At 42.6% G+C, this 16,161-nt stretch overlaps 1 protein-coding gene across 1 annotated transcript; it reads left to right on the top strand.

The window, feature by feature from the left end:
- Nucleotides 1-7,281: 7,281 nt before the first annotated feature.
- Nucleotides 7,282-11,361, top strand: alkal2b (ALK and LTK ligand 2b). Its single transcript, XM_070930305.1, has 5 exons — nucleotides 7,282-7,314; nucleotides 8,009-8,256; nucleotides 9,910-9,963; nucleotides 10,443-10,523; nucleotides 11,297-11,361. The coding sequence occupies exons 2-5, from the start codon at nucleotides 8,019-8,021 to the stop codon at nucleotides 11,359-11,361; spliced, it is 438 nt and encodes a 145-aa protein (XP_070786406.1). The 5' UTR covers nucleotides 7,282-7,314; nucleotides 8,009-8,018.
- The last annotated feature ends 4,800 nt before the right edge of the window (nucleotides 11,362-16,161 follow it).

The following is a 16,161-nucleotide window of genomic DNA, read 5'->3' as shown; positions in this document are numbered from 1 at the left end:
AGTATGATAATAATAATGTTTAAGCAGTCATGTTCTAAAGATTTCTGTAACTTCATACCACATCGTAATGACTGATAAAGGTGCAGGGTACGATAAAAAACCCTTCACAAATACAAACAATTCTACTAATGTCAGATGCTAATGACGTTAAATCAGCAAGAAGTTAGGAAAGAAGTGCAGAGCTTGTACCCTGATTTAAACATTTCATATTTTAACATTTAAGGTTAATGTGTAATGAGAAAACTTTAAGTGTCCTGGCTGCAGTTTGTTATCTGCGGGACAATTAAATATGTTCAAATCTCCCATGAAAACCCACCTGGAGCTGATCATTTGAGTAACTTTCTAAACATGAAAACTGTCTTTTTGATAACTACTATAAGGTGATATTGAATTAAATTGAAAGTAAAAGGAAAGAACATAAATACAATACTCTCCCTTCAGCAGAAATAAAAATGACAATACCCTCCCCCCTCATCATTTTTGTACAGTCCCTTACATTACGTCAGTTTTATATCCGCTGATTCTGGCATGACATTGGGTTTATAAATGCCTCAAGAAAGTGAAACTGACTTGATGTATTTTTTAAGTCATGCTGAGCTGTTCGCTTCCTCTCTAAGGTAACGTAGTACTGGAAGTATTTTAACAGCAGCTCCTTTTGGTTTTTGACTCAACATAATCATTTTGTATGTTATTACCAGCTACACGGACTGACACTAATTAATAAGGGATGTAGTTTGTCCTATACTGTAAATAATCCTGTTTCATCTTTATCTCTCATCCTGTTATCTTGTTTGTGTTGCTGCTGCTGGACCTTCACTTCTTTTCTGTAGCTTCTCCATCGTAACGAGTCATGGAGCCTCAGTTTTAATCTAATATGATTTAAAAAAAAATTAAAAAAATTAAAAAAACGAAGTAGCAGACAGTAAGACGACATAACAGTCAGAAAGATGACGTACCTCTTTAAGGTGGAGACTTTGAATTTAGGAGCATAATTATCTTTTCTGTGCGAATGTAAGAGGTTCAGATTTACTCTATTAACCATAAAATGAACACAATTTAACTGGAAAACTGGAGTCATGGAGAGAAAATGAAAGAGATAAATAGGAGAAGATGGAACACTGAATGAAAAGTGTATTTGTATGTTTAGAGAAAAATGACAAAGATGAAAGTCAAGAAGCAGGAAAAACTGGAAACTGAATGTAAATAAAGGAAACTGCATATGAGCAGAAGGAGAAATGGAAGCAATAAAGGACAAACTCAGTTTTGCTTTTGCTTTTTACTTTAAGTGTCATAATATTTCTTCCACCGCTGCAGAGCTGGAACTTGTGTTTCCCTTCAGCTCTCGAGGACACCTGCTGTGATTGAAGAGGCCAGAAGAACTTTCTGTGTTTCAGTGTTCAACTCCTCTTTTAAAGACTGTCTAATTAATATCATGATCTATCAGGGTGCAGCTTGTATCTCTGACCACTGAGTGGCGCTCTGGATCAATTCTGGTCGTGCCGAATTTCAAAAGTCTTCAGTTGAGTCCGTCAGATGCTGCCTCCTCTCAGGCTGTTAACAATTTCAGTCTTGGCTGTGTTTTTTGATTTGCATGCATGGTTTTAAGGGGATTCCAGGGGTTTAAAGGAGCCTTTGATGAGGTTTAAGAGGTTCTTGGTGATGTCCTCAAGGTTCTTTAGATGGTCTGAAGGATTCTTGGGGAGATTTCCAGCATCCATAACAAAGTTTAAGATGTTCTTGGGGGAGTTCCAGGAATTCTTGAAGAGGTACCAGAGGTTCAAAGGTTCTGAAGGTTTCAGACATTGTTGAGAAGGTTTGATAATATTTGAGGGGATGTTCCAGAGGTTGCAGAAGTTCTTCAGGATGTTCCAGGAGTTTTTAGGGAGGTTTAAGATGTCATCTAGGTGGTTCCAGATGTTCCTAGGGTCTGTGAGGTTTTAGAATCTCTTCAATCTTTTTTAAAGAATTCATTAGGAACAAAGGTTTTTGAGAGGGTCTGAAGGGTTCTTGAGGAGATTTTAGGCACTCGGGAATAGGTTCCTGAGGCTTTTTAGGGAGGTTCAAAGGATTCCAGATGACATTTTAAGGGTTTCAACAAGGTTCCAAAAGAGTGGATTTAAGGTTCTGAAGGAGGTTCCATAGGGTAAGCCACCCATCTCACTTACTCTCTAAACAGTTTTTATGAATCCGTGTCTGCACTGATTGATTACATTAGTTCTGCGTTTGCACATTAGTTTTTAATGAACTCCCATAAAAAACCCTCGTCACACTGTCCTAACTGAGATTTCCGAGAGAACAAACAAACCGTTTGTTCCTCAAACTGCCCAGAGCTGTGGATGTGTTTTTCGGGTGGAAGAGGTCAGATGAAGCAGTCAGATATTTGAAGCAGTCAGACAAATATCGGTATTGTCAGGATGATGCAGCAGTGTGTCTGTCCTGGAGGAATAACAGAATATCAAGTGGTTATTATTCTTATTATTATGTTTTTCCTCCAAACTCGAGAAGCAAGACACAAGACACAAGACGTTTTATTTATGAGGTTTTTTTATTTATGTCAGCCTGGTTGAGGACTGGGACCAGGACATGTGTGGCTGCCGGGCGAAGACACAGAGCAGCTGCATGGTGGTTAATTCGGTGTTGAGACTTCAGATCTGAGAATAGAGCAGAACGATCTGGGTACAAAACAGAAAACACACTCAAAGAGAGTTCAACATTAAGACAGATTAGACAGATTTAGAGAGCTGTAATGTTTTAGTGTGTTCAGACCTCTCCAGAGACTTCATGAACACATAGTTTACCACGACCCCGTCTGACCTTTGACCCCAGTCTGTGAGTGAGTGTTTAATCTGTGTCATTAGGACGTCTCAGAGGTTTTAATTGTCTGATAGTTGAGCCAAAAACATCAGTGATTTTCTTTTTCTTTCTTTCTGTCTTATTTTGTTGTTCAGTAGTAGCTTACTCAGTTTCTCTTCTCCTCTTCAGAGTTAGTTTGTGATGGTCTGCAGTGCAACAAGTTCACAAAAGAGGACATCAGTTAAGGTCAAAGGTCAGAAGAATAAAACATGGCCGAGACACTGTGACACATCAGAAAGAGAGAGAGCTCACACCTGCACACACCTGGTGTTGTTTTTGGCTTTTCAGTTAATCACGTGTGGTTAAGAATTTGTGTAAATGTTTTGTGTGTGTGTGTGTGTGTGCGCGTGTGCTTTTCCGTCGTCGTGGTAACAGTTTGCTGACAGCAGATGTGTGTGTGTGGAATGATAACACTAAGTGAACCTGGCAGAACGGAACGCTTTCAGTGAGTGTGTGTTTAGTTTTTCTTACATCTCTCATCGCAGTGAAACTGCACCGCCGCTTACATGTTTTTATCTGGTTTATTCTGTGAACAAATGTATGATTCTTTTCTTTTCATGCCACTTTCTACTCCTGCACCACATCTCAGAGGGAAACATTGTGCTTTTCACTTCACTACATTTATCTGAATGCTTTAGTCACTCACAAAACATATGAAGAGTTTATGAAATATGACGTTAAACTGCCCAACTGTTTATACAAGTACGGCTGAAACGATCAGTTGTTTCATCAATTAGTTGACTGACTAATTTGAGGTTTGGACAAAACAAGCATTGTAGTATTCTGTAGGTTTCTGGGGTTCTTGAAGAAGGTAAAAAGGTTCCCTGCTCTTGAGTAGGTTCCCTGAAACAAGAAGATATTTCCAGGTTCCAAAGTGGCGTTAAGAGAGTTGCAGGAATCTGTAGGCCATAGAAATTCTGATGGAGTTTCCAGGGTCTTTGAGGTAGTTCAGAGGTTCTTTAAAAGGTTCTAGAAATGCTGAAGTAAGCTTTGAAACTGAGGTCTGTGGCTCATGAGTAGGATCCTAGGTGGTCAGTGGTTCTACAGTGCCCAAGTGGCCTGGAAGGTTCCAGAAGATTTTCAAGGTATTTTAGAAAGTTTGAGAGTTTGTGAAGAGGTTCCACAGGTACTGAAGGAAGTTCCAGAGATTCTTGAGTAAGCTACCTGGCTCAGGAGTAGGTTTCTGATATTTTAGTGGTTGTCCCGGTTCCAGGGCACTGGTTCTGGGAATCCCAAGGCATCTAAAGGTTCTTGTGAAGGCTCCAGAAGTTCTGATGTGGTCATACATGAGTATTTTGAGGAAAGCTCCAAAGACAAAAATGGTTAATGGTTCTCCAGGTGCCAGGGGCATTGAAGGTGATTCCAGAGACCCTTCATGAGTCATATGTTAAGAGATTGTAGAGGTCCAGAGGTTCCAGAGACATTTTAGGTTTGATGACATTCAAAGTATTCAGAGATAATTGGAGATGTTCCCTGTTAACAGGGCATGTAACAAATACTACACCACACATTTTAAGGAGGTCCAGAGATTCTTGAATGAAGATCCAGGTGGTCAAGGATGTTCCAGAGATTTTAAAAGCTTATGAGAATGGAAGTTGGTTCATTGGGTCTTTTATTACATTTCAATGGTTCTCCAAGATGCAGAGGTCCCTCAGGAGATATCAGGGGCTGACGAGGTTAAAAAGGTTTAAAGTGTTCTCAAGGACATTTAATGGGCTCTTGGGGGAGGTTCCAGAGGTTCTTGGAGATGTTCCAAAGTGCGGCATGTAATAAATGCTACAGTATTGTGGTACAGGCCTGGATATGTACAAAGTGGAGTTAATGGCCGTGAGAAAACTGCAGTGACCTGCATGAATAAACAGCCTCCACTCTGAGATACAGGGCGTCATTCCTCTGCAAACCTCCCCTTAAATCCTGTATAAATACAGGTTTAAAAAACTTTAATACGTGCATACACACACGTACTCACACGTGTACACATATGCTTCATGTACAAATACATACATATGACCTGGCAGTGTCCCCACATACATCTCTGATAAATCCTGATTCCCAGTAAATCACCACTCTTACACACTAATGAGAAAATGTGTTTACATTTACAATCCAACACTCTCTCACACGTTTAGAGCAGCTGAGTGATTTGATAGCCGATACAGCAGATGAACAAATAAGGGTGGAACTGTGAGAACAGACCGCCATTCACATCAACAGGAAGAAGAATGTGTTTTAATTCTGAACTTTTGACAGTTTGGCTAGTTCACCGGTCCTCATTACTCAGTGTCGTTATTCAGTGTTCAGTTATTGTTGTTGTACAGCGTTAACTTGTACACCTTCTGTGTGTGGAATAATTCCTTCTTGTGTTGTCTTGTAGTGTTTTAAAGTTAATTTTCTTGTTGAGTTCTTCCATCTTGGTCTGAAGTCATCACTCTCACAAACAACACTCTCTCAGCCTGTTGATCTGAGGTCATATTAAAGAGTTCCTTTTTTTAATCCAGTCCCAACCTCTCCTCTGGAACCTCTCAAGAGGCACTTTGCAGATCCTGAAATCCTTGTGTGACTCTGAAACCTCTTCAAGGACCTCTGGATTATTTTAAGAACCCCCCAAAACCCCTAAAATCTGCATAGGAGCCCCTGAAACCTGCTTAGGAATTCCTAGAACACAAGGAACATCTTGTTAGACCTCCCGAACCTTCTGTATGACCACTGGGATCTTCTCAGTTGCAATGAATCCTTACAGACAACACAAACCCCAGAAAACATCCACAAAAAGCCTTGCAATCTGACCTCTGGATGAACAGCCTTTGATAAACTCTTCAAGTAACTCAAACTCAGAAAAACTGAGGACCTCCTCAAGCACTGTTCTTGTCTTTAATGACAACTCACCTCAGTGACTCCTTGGAGTCCTCTCCGTCCCTAAGGACTCATGGAACCTCCTCAAAGACCCCTCAGAGATTCCGGAAAACTCCTGAGAATGCTTGAAACCTCCTCAGTAACCCAAGGCACATCTTGTTAGACCTCTAAAACCTCAGTGAATACTTTTCTACGACCAGTGCAATCTTCCAAAGGTGCCCTAGAACAACCTCAAAAACTCCTGACTCCTTTTCAAGAGTCTCTAAAACCTGCTCTAAAGTCTACCCTAGAATCTTTCTTTCTGGACCCCCTGAACCTCCTTTAAGAATCTTGCCTTCTGTACAACCACTGGAACCTCGGAGGAACCCTTGGAACCCCCTCAAAGACTATAGCCACATTACAAATCCCAGAAAATATTCACAGAAACCTCATATACAAATCTCCTCAAAGAACCTAACCTTCACTGAACCCTCTCAACCTCAGGTAACTCTTCAAGCAAGGCTCGATGACCAACCGGGCAAGGGCAACTGTGCTAGGGTCCCAGACTTTCAGGGACCCCAAAGGGAAGGATTGTGGTTAAGGAATGGTTATGTTTATGCAACTCAAACACTTGGTTAATATAGGGGAAAGATCATGATCACAGTTAATAAAGAGGCAAACGTTAATTGTACATACTTCAGGCTTCACTATGTAGTTAACGTTAATATTGGATGTCATATAAAACTTGGCTGATAAATTTGTTTTTAACAACAGGGGCTCAATAGGGCCAACAGCTGATTTCTGCCCCAGGAGCCTCACTACAGCCTCAACAAGCTCAAAACCAGAGAAATCCTGCAGAACCCCGGAACCTCCTCAAGCACGAGTCTTCAGTGACTCCTGGGAGCCTCTCAATGCTCTGTGTCTCTTGATATTGTATTATATGAAATCAAGAGATGTGAAATAAACTGATGAAATGAGGAAGAAGAGCAGGAAGCATTTTTCCTTCTTTCCACTAAGAGGGAGTGGTGCACCGCTGAACCACAACAGGCTGACTCTGGTCTGTCAAACTGTCTGCTAATGTGTGTGCGTGTGTGCGTGCACGTTGACTGTCTGCTTACACAAACACGCACCTCCTCCTCCTCCTCCTCCTCCTCCTCCTGTATTTCCGTAATCTGGCAGAGTTGCGCGTGTGGAGAGAAGAAGAGACGGATGAGAAGGAGCGCGCGCTGCAGACTCACCTGATCAGCCGGATCAATAGTATCTATCAGAACAGACAAGAGGCAGCAGGCAGAACGCGTCCAGCCCGGGACAGGACTCCGCAGAGCAGAGACATGAGCCCGTCCAGCTCTCTGACAGCTGCTGCCGGAAGGACCTGCTGCCGATGAAGATGATGAAGGTGCTTCATCAGCTCCACGCGCTCCACCAGTGACCCGCGCCGGTCTAAGATGCCACCGTGCCCCGGCGCTCGGCACGCGGCTCGGATCGAGAAGAACCCGGGATAATAAAACAGCAAAAGACACAAAACCGAAGCAAAAGAAGAAATCCACCTCCTCGGGGAGTCACCACGAGTCGGGAGGGAGAACCCGGGATCAGTGAGCGGTGCGCCGGGGAGCGGAGGAGAGGAGACAGGTGACTGCAACTTTATGGAAACTTCTCTTCCAGATTGAATCTCACTAAGAATACAAACTGTATTATAAATGTTTCAATAATCTGCACTGAATGAAATCACAAAGCGTATTAATGAAGGATCGAGTCTAGTATTACTACGAGTACTACTGCAGTGCTGATAGTAACAGCAGTACCACACAGTCCTCATTATTTTACGACTCCTTCCTGGAGAAATGACTTTTTAAAAACGGTGTAATTTGATGCAAATAATAAAGAAAACAGGGCTGTGGAAAGAAAAGCCCCATTTAAAGTCAAGTATAAACGGCATTTCACAGTATTAAGAGATTATAATTACAAGATTCAGACTTAATAAAGTCAGAAATGGGACCAAAATAAACTAACATATGAAAATCTGCTTTATTTAACTTTATTAAAACAGGAAATGTTGAATAATTAAGACGCAACAGGAAGCTGCAGCTACAAACAGAAGAAATTGGGGTTAAAGGTCAAACTATGGATGAATTCAAACCAATCAATCAGTCACTTGATGATGAAGATTTCTGGAGTTTTCAGCATCTCGTGGCCTTCATCAGCAGATGGAGCTTTAATCCCATGAAGGTCGTGAGAGGTGGCTGAAAGCTCCGGAATATGTCCAGTAAGTGAGCTCATGCTGAGAGCTTTTGTCAGAAAATCAATCCTTCAGGTGTTCCTTCAGGTCCGCAGGGATGCTGCTCCCGCGGCTCCCGGTCCTGTCGGTGCTCCTCGTCCTGCTGCTGGCCGCGGGACGCTGCACCGCGGCGGCCTTGCTCAGGGGCTCCGGCACCCGAGGGGACGGACGTCTGGAGGGACGCAGCATGCTGGAGCTGGTCGGCCGGTACCCGAGGAGGACGGAGGCGACGGCGGGACTCAGCGGACACGGAGTTAAAAACCCGGAGAGAGACAGCAGGTCGCCGCAAGTACCGGGTCAGTACTACTACTACAACTACTACTACTACTGCAACTGGTACTGCAACACTTAATCCAACATCTTCATCACAATCTAACTGAGGAAGAAACTGAGTCAAACTTGTGAATGAAGTTTCATTATTGATTCATGTGTTGTTCTGTTGCCCCTACCAGAGGGGGGCAGCTGGAACAGGGTCTGTCCTGATGTCTCCTGACTCTGGACAGTCCTGAATGTCCCGTGTCTGCAGTCCTGAGTGTCTGTTGTTGCTGACAATGAGTCGCTTTCTATAACGAACACAACATTTGTGACAGTTTTAAAGTCAAACTTGAGCTTTTTGGGTCAAAACAAAGATATTTTGCTTATAAAAGATAACACAAACACTTTGGAGCAGAAAACAGTTTCAAATACTTCGGAAATGATTCAGTCACTTGAGAACGTTTTGTTGTTTGGATCCGTGACATGAAGTCCACTTTAACTCATCGGCGCATTTACAGTCGGGTCCATTAGTGCAGTCAGCTGATGCTAAACCGTCAGAGGAACGTGGTCTGTGTGATCACACCTCAGCTGTCCAGAGTGAGACGTCTTCGTGTTCAGTGGTCCCCCCATCTGTTTTCTGTTATCTGGATTCAGGCAGCTTCTCTACTGAACTGAATATCTTTCAAATGCAGCAGAGCTGACTGACAAAACGTCCCGTGCTGCCGTCAGGTTGTGGTTTACAGTGTTGTGATTGAAATGCACCAAACTGTGCACAGCATGCATCAATTAGGAAGAAATATTGTGACTCTTGCATAAAGATCATGATGCAGCAGCTTCTCACAAAGTTAAATTACGCCTGAGATGCAGCTCGTGTTTTCTTCACTAATGCGACTGTATTTAAATGCAGTGCAGCTGTGCAGTAATATGAAGGAAGAACTCAACAAATATTGTGTTGGATTTGGTTCGGGACCCTTTGGGCCCCTGCGTGGACCTGTGCTCAGTAGACCTGATCAGTAATGCGTCCTCCTGTCCACATAGGTATTCGATTAAGTGTGAGTATTAGTGTTCCCCAGAGGATGGTTCCTCATCATTTCAACATTTTGTTTTGAACATTGTAAATCAGCAAACACTTCATCCTGTGGATTTGACTTGTGCCAAATCTGCTTTAAGACCTTCATTATTTAAAGGTTCAAGATTTAATTTATTCTTCCATAAAAACATGGAAGTTACAGCATCACGTCGTAATCAGCCAACACTATAAAACATGAAAGAAATAAAATCATAGATGAAAGATTTATCCTGCAGCAAGTGCTCGGCTTCACGTGGCTCCGTCTGTCAGGAGGCTTCTGGATCATTTAGAACAGGTGTTTTGTTCTGCAGAACTTCCCTGAGAATCCTCCTGTTTTTAACTTTGCTTCAGTGTCTCAGTGATCAGTGACAGCTGTCTGTCCGTCCATGAGGACGCTGCAGACGGGAGCTGCTGACAGCTGATTCAGCTGCTGTGATGGAGACTCTGTGACTACATGTGAACAAATACAGACGAACACAGGGCTCACTGCTAACTCACTGTCTCCATGGCAACATGCGATCAGATCCAGATGCGATCACTTCTCAGCCTGAGTTCATTCTACACTTACTACCTGTTAAAAAATAAACCTTCTCGTCATTAAACTGACAACATGTTTCTATTTCAGAGGGTCACCCCAGAGATCCACGACACAAGGAGAAGTTCCTCCGACACCTGACAGGTATGAACACCATCGGTTATGGAGTGAAAACTACACTGTGTATGTGAAGTCCAAATGTAATTACTGGTTTAACAGCTCCAGACTGTCAGAAGAGTCTGTAGTGAACCTCATAATGTTTGCTGATTAAAGGACACCAACGTTCAGCTCAGATCCTTTACTTAAGGAAAAGTAGAAACACTTTAGTCTAAAGATACTTCTTACAGGTAAAAGTCCAGAATTCAAAATGTTACTTCAGTAAAAGTACAGAAGTATTATCGAAAATGTACTTACAATATTATATTATTCCGTTTTTATGACTCAGGAATACATTTTAATATTGCAGTTCATCAGTGTGCAGCATGTTTCAGATACTTTGTAGTGGAGTAGAAGTACAAGGTGTGATATAAAATGTAAATACTAATACTAAGTACAAGTACCTCAACTCACCTTCTGTCCAATCAGAGTCCAGTATTCTGAAGCGTGCTTCATTCTGTCCTCAGGTCCTCTTTACTTCAACCCGAAGTGCAGAAAACATTTCCACAGACTGTACCACAACACCAGAGAGTGCACAATACCTGCATGTGAGTACACACACACACACACACACACACACACACTCACAGTTGTGTTATCAGTGTGATCGTGTCAGAACAGCAGCAGCTCTTATGATCTTAAATCATGCATGTCGCGCTGTGTTTATGTTGGAGAGAGTGAGTGTGTGAGTGTGTGTGTGTGAGTGTGTGTGTGTGTGTGTGTGTGTGTGAGTGTGTGTGTGTGTGTTAAAACAAGTCTTATCCTGTTTTTTAATCTGAAAGAACTTCCTGCAGCAACACAACACAGTAACGCTGAAGGGAATCGAACCGACGACCAGTGAAGTAACTCTGACCTGGTTTCTTGTTGTTTACAGAAATCTGACAGCTGATTGGCTGATGTTTGTTTGTTGGTTTGTGTTGTCGCAGGAAAGGATTTCGTTTGCAGCTGTACTCGTGACCGGGGGCAAGAAATGTGCCGTGAATTTAGGCTTGAAAAGACTTTTATTTACAGATTTGAAACAAAGCGTTGCTTTGTGATCATTATTCGAATTAGTTCCACCTGTCCTTTTCCCGCTACAGCAAGCCAGGTGGGACATGTTTTCAGTTTGGAAACCACTGATTTAATTAAATAAGCTCACATGATCTTTTTCACAGCATTTATCAAACAGATCATGCTCTAGGCTAGCAGTATCCCCCTGCCTCCACTGTTTGTGCTAAGCTAGGCTAAACACGTCCTGGACCTGCAGCTGTAGGTTGTGTCTGTTTTTAGAGAATCAGACATGTTTTCTAACCACATGCTGTGTTGTTTTGCCCTCCTGCAGATTATAAAAGATGTGCTCGTCTGCTGACTCGGTTGGCCAACAGCCCTCGCTGTACGGAGAGATAAACACCCCGAGAGACGGTGAGACTGCGTCTGAACTCAAACATTTGTGTATACAGACCAAAATATACGTCTTAAACACGGTGCCTCGTGTCCAGGCTCCCTGAGGAGGAGATGGAAAACATTTTATTATGAACACCATTGAAATTCATTCCCCCTGGAGACTAAAACCACATAAATCTCCAAAACCAGCAGAGACCAAAAGTAGAGAGGTCAAAGGTCAGAAAAGGTAGAACAAATATTCATGATGAATGAAGGGAATTCAAATATTCCAAACAGTAACTGATGATAACAACACATTTCATACTGACATCAGGGTTTTCCTTCCTTAAAGGCATAAAAAGTTAAAATGTTTGTTGTTTTTGTTCGTCCGATGTTGCCAGTCACACTGCAGAGAACCGACACAACGTTTGTTCCTAAAATGGAGCGTCAACATTTTTATCTGACCTCATTCAGAGCGCAGGGCACCGCCGCCGGCGAGCAGCAGCTTCAGAGGAGACCATAGAAGAAGAGCAGGAATAGCTACAACACAATGAGACGATTGTTCGGTCAGAATGTTTAACCAATGCCCGAAAAACTCCTGACACAGAGTCTGCAGAGACTGGAGAACCAGGAGAACCTAAGGAAACAAGTGGTTCCAAACCCCCATTAGGCCCATCAGGCATGTGGTCTGACAACTTGGGGTGGTCCAGACCCCCAATGGGAGCCATTGCTGTCTGTAAAACCAGTCTGTTTTTTTCTGGTTCTTCAGAGTCTTTAGAACCTGCAGAACCTAGAGTGAATATAGTCCATAAAACTGTACTGAGTCTATGCTCTACAGGTTCTACTAAGGTCAGTAGATCCCATAGAACACATAGTCTGTGGAACATCTTAAACCCAATGTCTGTAAATCATTTGGTCCTGAAGTCAAAAGAACCGAGACCATAGAACAGATGTCGATCTTCTAGAACATCTGTACAACCTGAAACCTCTTTAAAACTGCTCTACAGAACCCACAGAACCTGCAGACTGGTCTGTAGAAGCTGTTGATATTGCAAGCAGTAACCTGTAGAGCCCATAAAGCCTTTAGTGTTGCATCATGGGAAATGTAGTAGCTTCTGGAGCGTCAGGATATCTGCTGCTCCGCTGCTTTGATTTTGACAATTCAAGACTAAATAGTACTCTTACTAAATGTGTTCTCTGCCAGACCTCTCTGACCTCTGACCTCCTCTCCGTTCTGTCACAGCTCCTGATTTAAATCAGCGTACATTCGGTTTCAAGATGCTGAAACCAAGCGACAGGTCGGCTACGTTTCATTCAGTAAACGTTTTTACTTCATTGTCTCTTCCGTCTCAATCTCTTGTTATCACAGCCTCTGGACAGGAAGTGTTGCCGTGACAACAAGGAGGGTGGGGCATCGTAACGAGGTCCATCAACTGATGAGCAGAAGAAGTTCTTCAGCCAATAATAGCTAATAATCGTCTGCTGCAGCCGGGTGACTTCGCTCCACTGCCACTGTTTTCTATTCTATTCTAGTTGAACTCCAGTTGAACTCCAGTTGAACTCTAGTTGGGCTCCACTGGGCTCCACTGAGTTCTACTGGGCCCTCCTGGGCTCCACTGGGCTCCACTTGACTTGAAACTTAACTTCTGATCTGATCTGAAAATACTAAAATATCGTAGTCTGATCTCGGCATTAGTCTACTTATCTTGACTCAACTGGACTCATCTGGACTCGGTTTTAGTTGACTCATCTGGAACCCACTCTGCTTGATTTAAATCCTCTTCTTGTGACTCGACTTCACTCAGTTTCACTTGACTCGACTTCCTCCAGTCAGCTTGCCTTTACTGGACTCTACTGTCACTAGACTCTCTTACTCTGCTACATCTACACAACCAGACTCACCTCAGCTGTGCTCTGCTGTACTCGACTGGACTCTGCTGGACTCCTCGCCGACAGGAAGCCCATCCTCAGCCTCTCCCGTCCAGACTGAAAATGAAAAAGGATTTGACCGTTGCTCTGTTGAAGTGATTCTACTGGTTTCTAATGCAGCGGCAGGAACGAGACGATCTCAGCTCTAAGATCCACAGGTCACATTTGATCTGGAAACTGATGCAGGTCTCAACAGAAACTTTCATCTGGGACCGAATGTCTTTCTTCTTGTTCCCGCAGGACAACAGTCTTTTGGTTTTTGTGTCATTTTGGACGACGGACGCTAAAAACAAGCCGGAAATAAACGGACAAATCCTCTGATTGGACATCAGCTACTTAACAAGATGTTGTTGCCTTTTGTTCTGAATGTGTTTCATGTCAAACGCAACAATAACGATGATCATGATGATAATATTCCAGTATATTTATATTGTTTAAGATGCCGCCCTGTGTGCAATATGTACATACTGAAAGAGGAATAAAGACACGCGTTTGATATATATTTTTCCCAAATTAAGACTTTTTATTTTGCCATTTTTTCACTGTGTCGCTCACTGTATGCCTCCCAAACACCCTGTAAAGCCTTGAATTCTATAAAGGAGTTTTTACTCTAACAACATTACAGTCAGATAGTTTATGACATGATCTCTCAGAACAACAGTATTTGTTTCTGTTTTACTTTGGATTAACCCTGAATTCACAGCAAAGAAGAAGCGCTCTCAGCCAGAGCTCTCGGTGGAAGCCTGGACGGACCTGTCAGCTGGTCGTCTCTGACAGGGTGAACCACATAGCAGCTCTGTTGACTTTGGCTGCTGCTGCACAGTTTCATATGCAAAGTGAATGTTTCCTTTCTGCTCGCCCTCTTTAAACCAGCAGAGCTTTATGTGATGAGTGTGAGTATAAAATATTTCCATTTGATTGAACGATGCAGCCATGAAAACAACTGAAACGGGCAGATGTGACAGATTTATGTCACACGTTCAGTCAAACCGTTTGGAAAACGTTTTAAATCAGTTTAAAGTGAAATTTAAGTGGGAAAAAGTCAAATAATAGTCTTTTGTTTCTTGTTCAGTGATGATTTCTAAAGACAAAAGTGACTATAATGTGTTGCAACAACTCTACTGTTGCCATGGTAACCGCCGTCGTAAAAACACGCAACTGTTGTAATAACAGCCACGACGTAATTACCCAGAATTCCCCATAACGAGTTAATGATGTGTCTGTCTGTCTGTCTTTGGCTCGATGTCGCTAAAATATCGCTTACAGTCATTTTATAATAATTAAGCAAACTGTCAAAGGTGTGTGTGGGTGTGTGTGTGTGTGTGTGTGTGTGTGATGAATGTAAAGTTGTTGCCAAAACTGCAGCAGAGCTGGTCGGACTGCAAACACACACACACACACACACACACACCTCCTGTATATCGTCTGTTGGCGTGAATGGTTTTACAAACATCCCTGCGAACAAACAGTCGGCTATTTATAGACAAAAACCGACGGCTCCACCTTCAATTAAGACATCACACGATTAAACCCATTAACCCCAAATGGTTTAGCCTGTGAATAAGAACACAGCAGGTCCTGAGACCTGTGGGAAAGGACTTTCTGGCCTCTGGGGGGCAGCAGGCGTAGTAAAGAAAACACTGACAGCAGCTTTAAGTTGGTGTGTGTTTCCACATCCAGCAGTCACAGCACGGTCCTCCATGTGATGGATGAAGTCCAGTCTTCTCTCTGTGTTAGCTCTGGTTTGGGTCTCCTCCACCTCCTGAGGGAAACATCTGGCTCTTCAGCTGCTAAACGCTGCACGATGTTCAGCAGCTGGTCTCTGACGGAGTCTGTCTGCTGACGAGCAGCTTGTGATGAAAACAGCTGGAAATTAGGCCTGAAAACAAAAACGATAATGAGTTAGTCAAGATAATGAGTTCATTCAAAGAAGTTGTGCTCTTGCTTTAACAGCTTGGTGACCTTGTTATCATGAGAAAACAGCTCGTTGTCCTGAGATAACCTGGGGAGCTTTCAACCCCCAGCAGTGCTATGTGCTTTGTGAGAGGATGAACACGCACCAGTTGGTGGTTGTAACATGCAAAGAAACAAAGCAATGCACCGGCAAAAGCAGTGAAACAGACGCCTTAAGTTCATCTCAGAAAGGGAAACGCCTCCGACGTCCTGCTCGCAGCTCATATCTCCGCAGACAGAAACAGCTGATTTGCTCCTGATGAATGTGTTTCTGTGTGACAGAGTTCAGCAGAGGTTTGGGAATCAAACCAGTCTGCGTTCACATGATATCGGAGGAATAAATCCTGACTTCCCACAGTCCACATGACTGCACAGAGGGCAGATCTTTTCTTCCTTTAAACCTATTTTCTTTTCAGCGTTTTTCCTTTTTTCAGCTCTTCCTCCTCAACTGTGCTCTTGTCAGAATTCATTTTACAGAAATGAACAATGTAAAAGGATCATATTAAAGATGTGTATATTTGGAACAGCAGTTTCAACCTTTATGTTACCAGACAATTTGGGATTGTGGATTATCGTAACTGCAGAATGTAATTAATGAGGGCTCACACAAGATCATATCTTATTATTTATTCTGCAATAAGCAGAGAAGCCGATGGAAACACAAACAAATGAAGGAATAAATGAGAGAATGAGACACTAATGGTCAATAAAAGTCTTTAACGATGATGCTAATTTTAGCATGTTAGTATTGAGCTCCATTGCATATTCAGTTAAATCAATAAGGCTAGCTAATGTTATCATTAAGCAATGTTGGTCCGTTGTGTAGTTAACTGTTATGTAATGCTAAATTTAGCTGCCTTACTAAAAAGCATATCATTAGCTATGTTCGCTAATGTTAGCATTCAGTAACAAAATGTTCATGTTAGCTTATTTGAGCCTAAA

The sequence above is a fragment of the Enoplosus armatus genome, chromosome 24 (genome assembly GCF_043641665.1).
Source record: "Enoplosus armatus isolate fEnoArm2 chromosome 24, fEnoArm2.hap1, whole genome shotgun sequence".
Classification (NCBI taxonomy): domain Eukaryota; kingdom Metazoa; phylum Chordata; class Actinopteri; order Centrarchiformes; family Enoplosidae; genus Enoplosus; species Enoplosus armatus.
The sequence above is the reverse complement of the archived record's forward strand: the minus strand, read 5'-3'. Positions and strand labels throughout refer to the sequence as shown.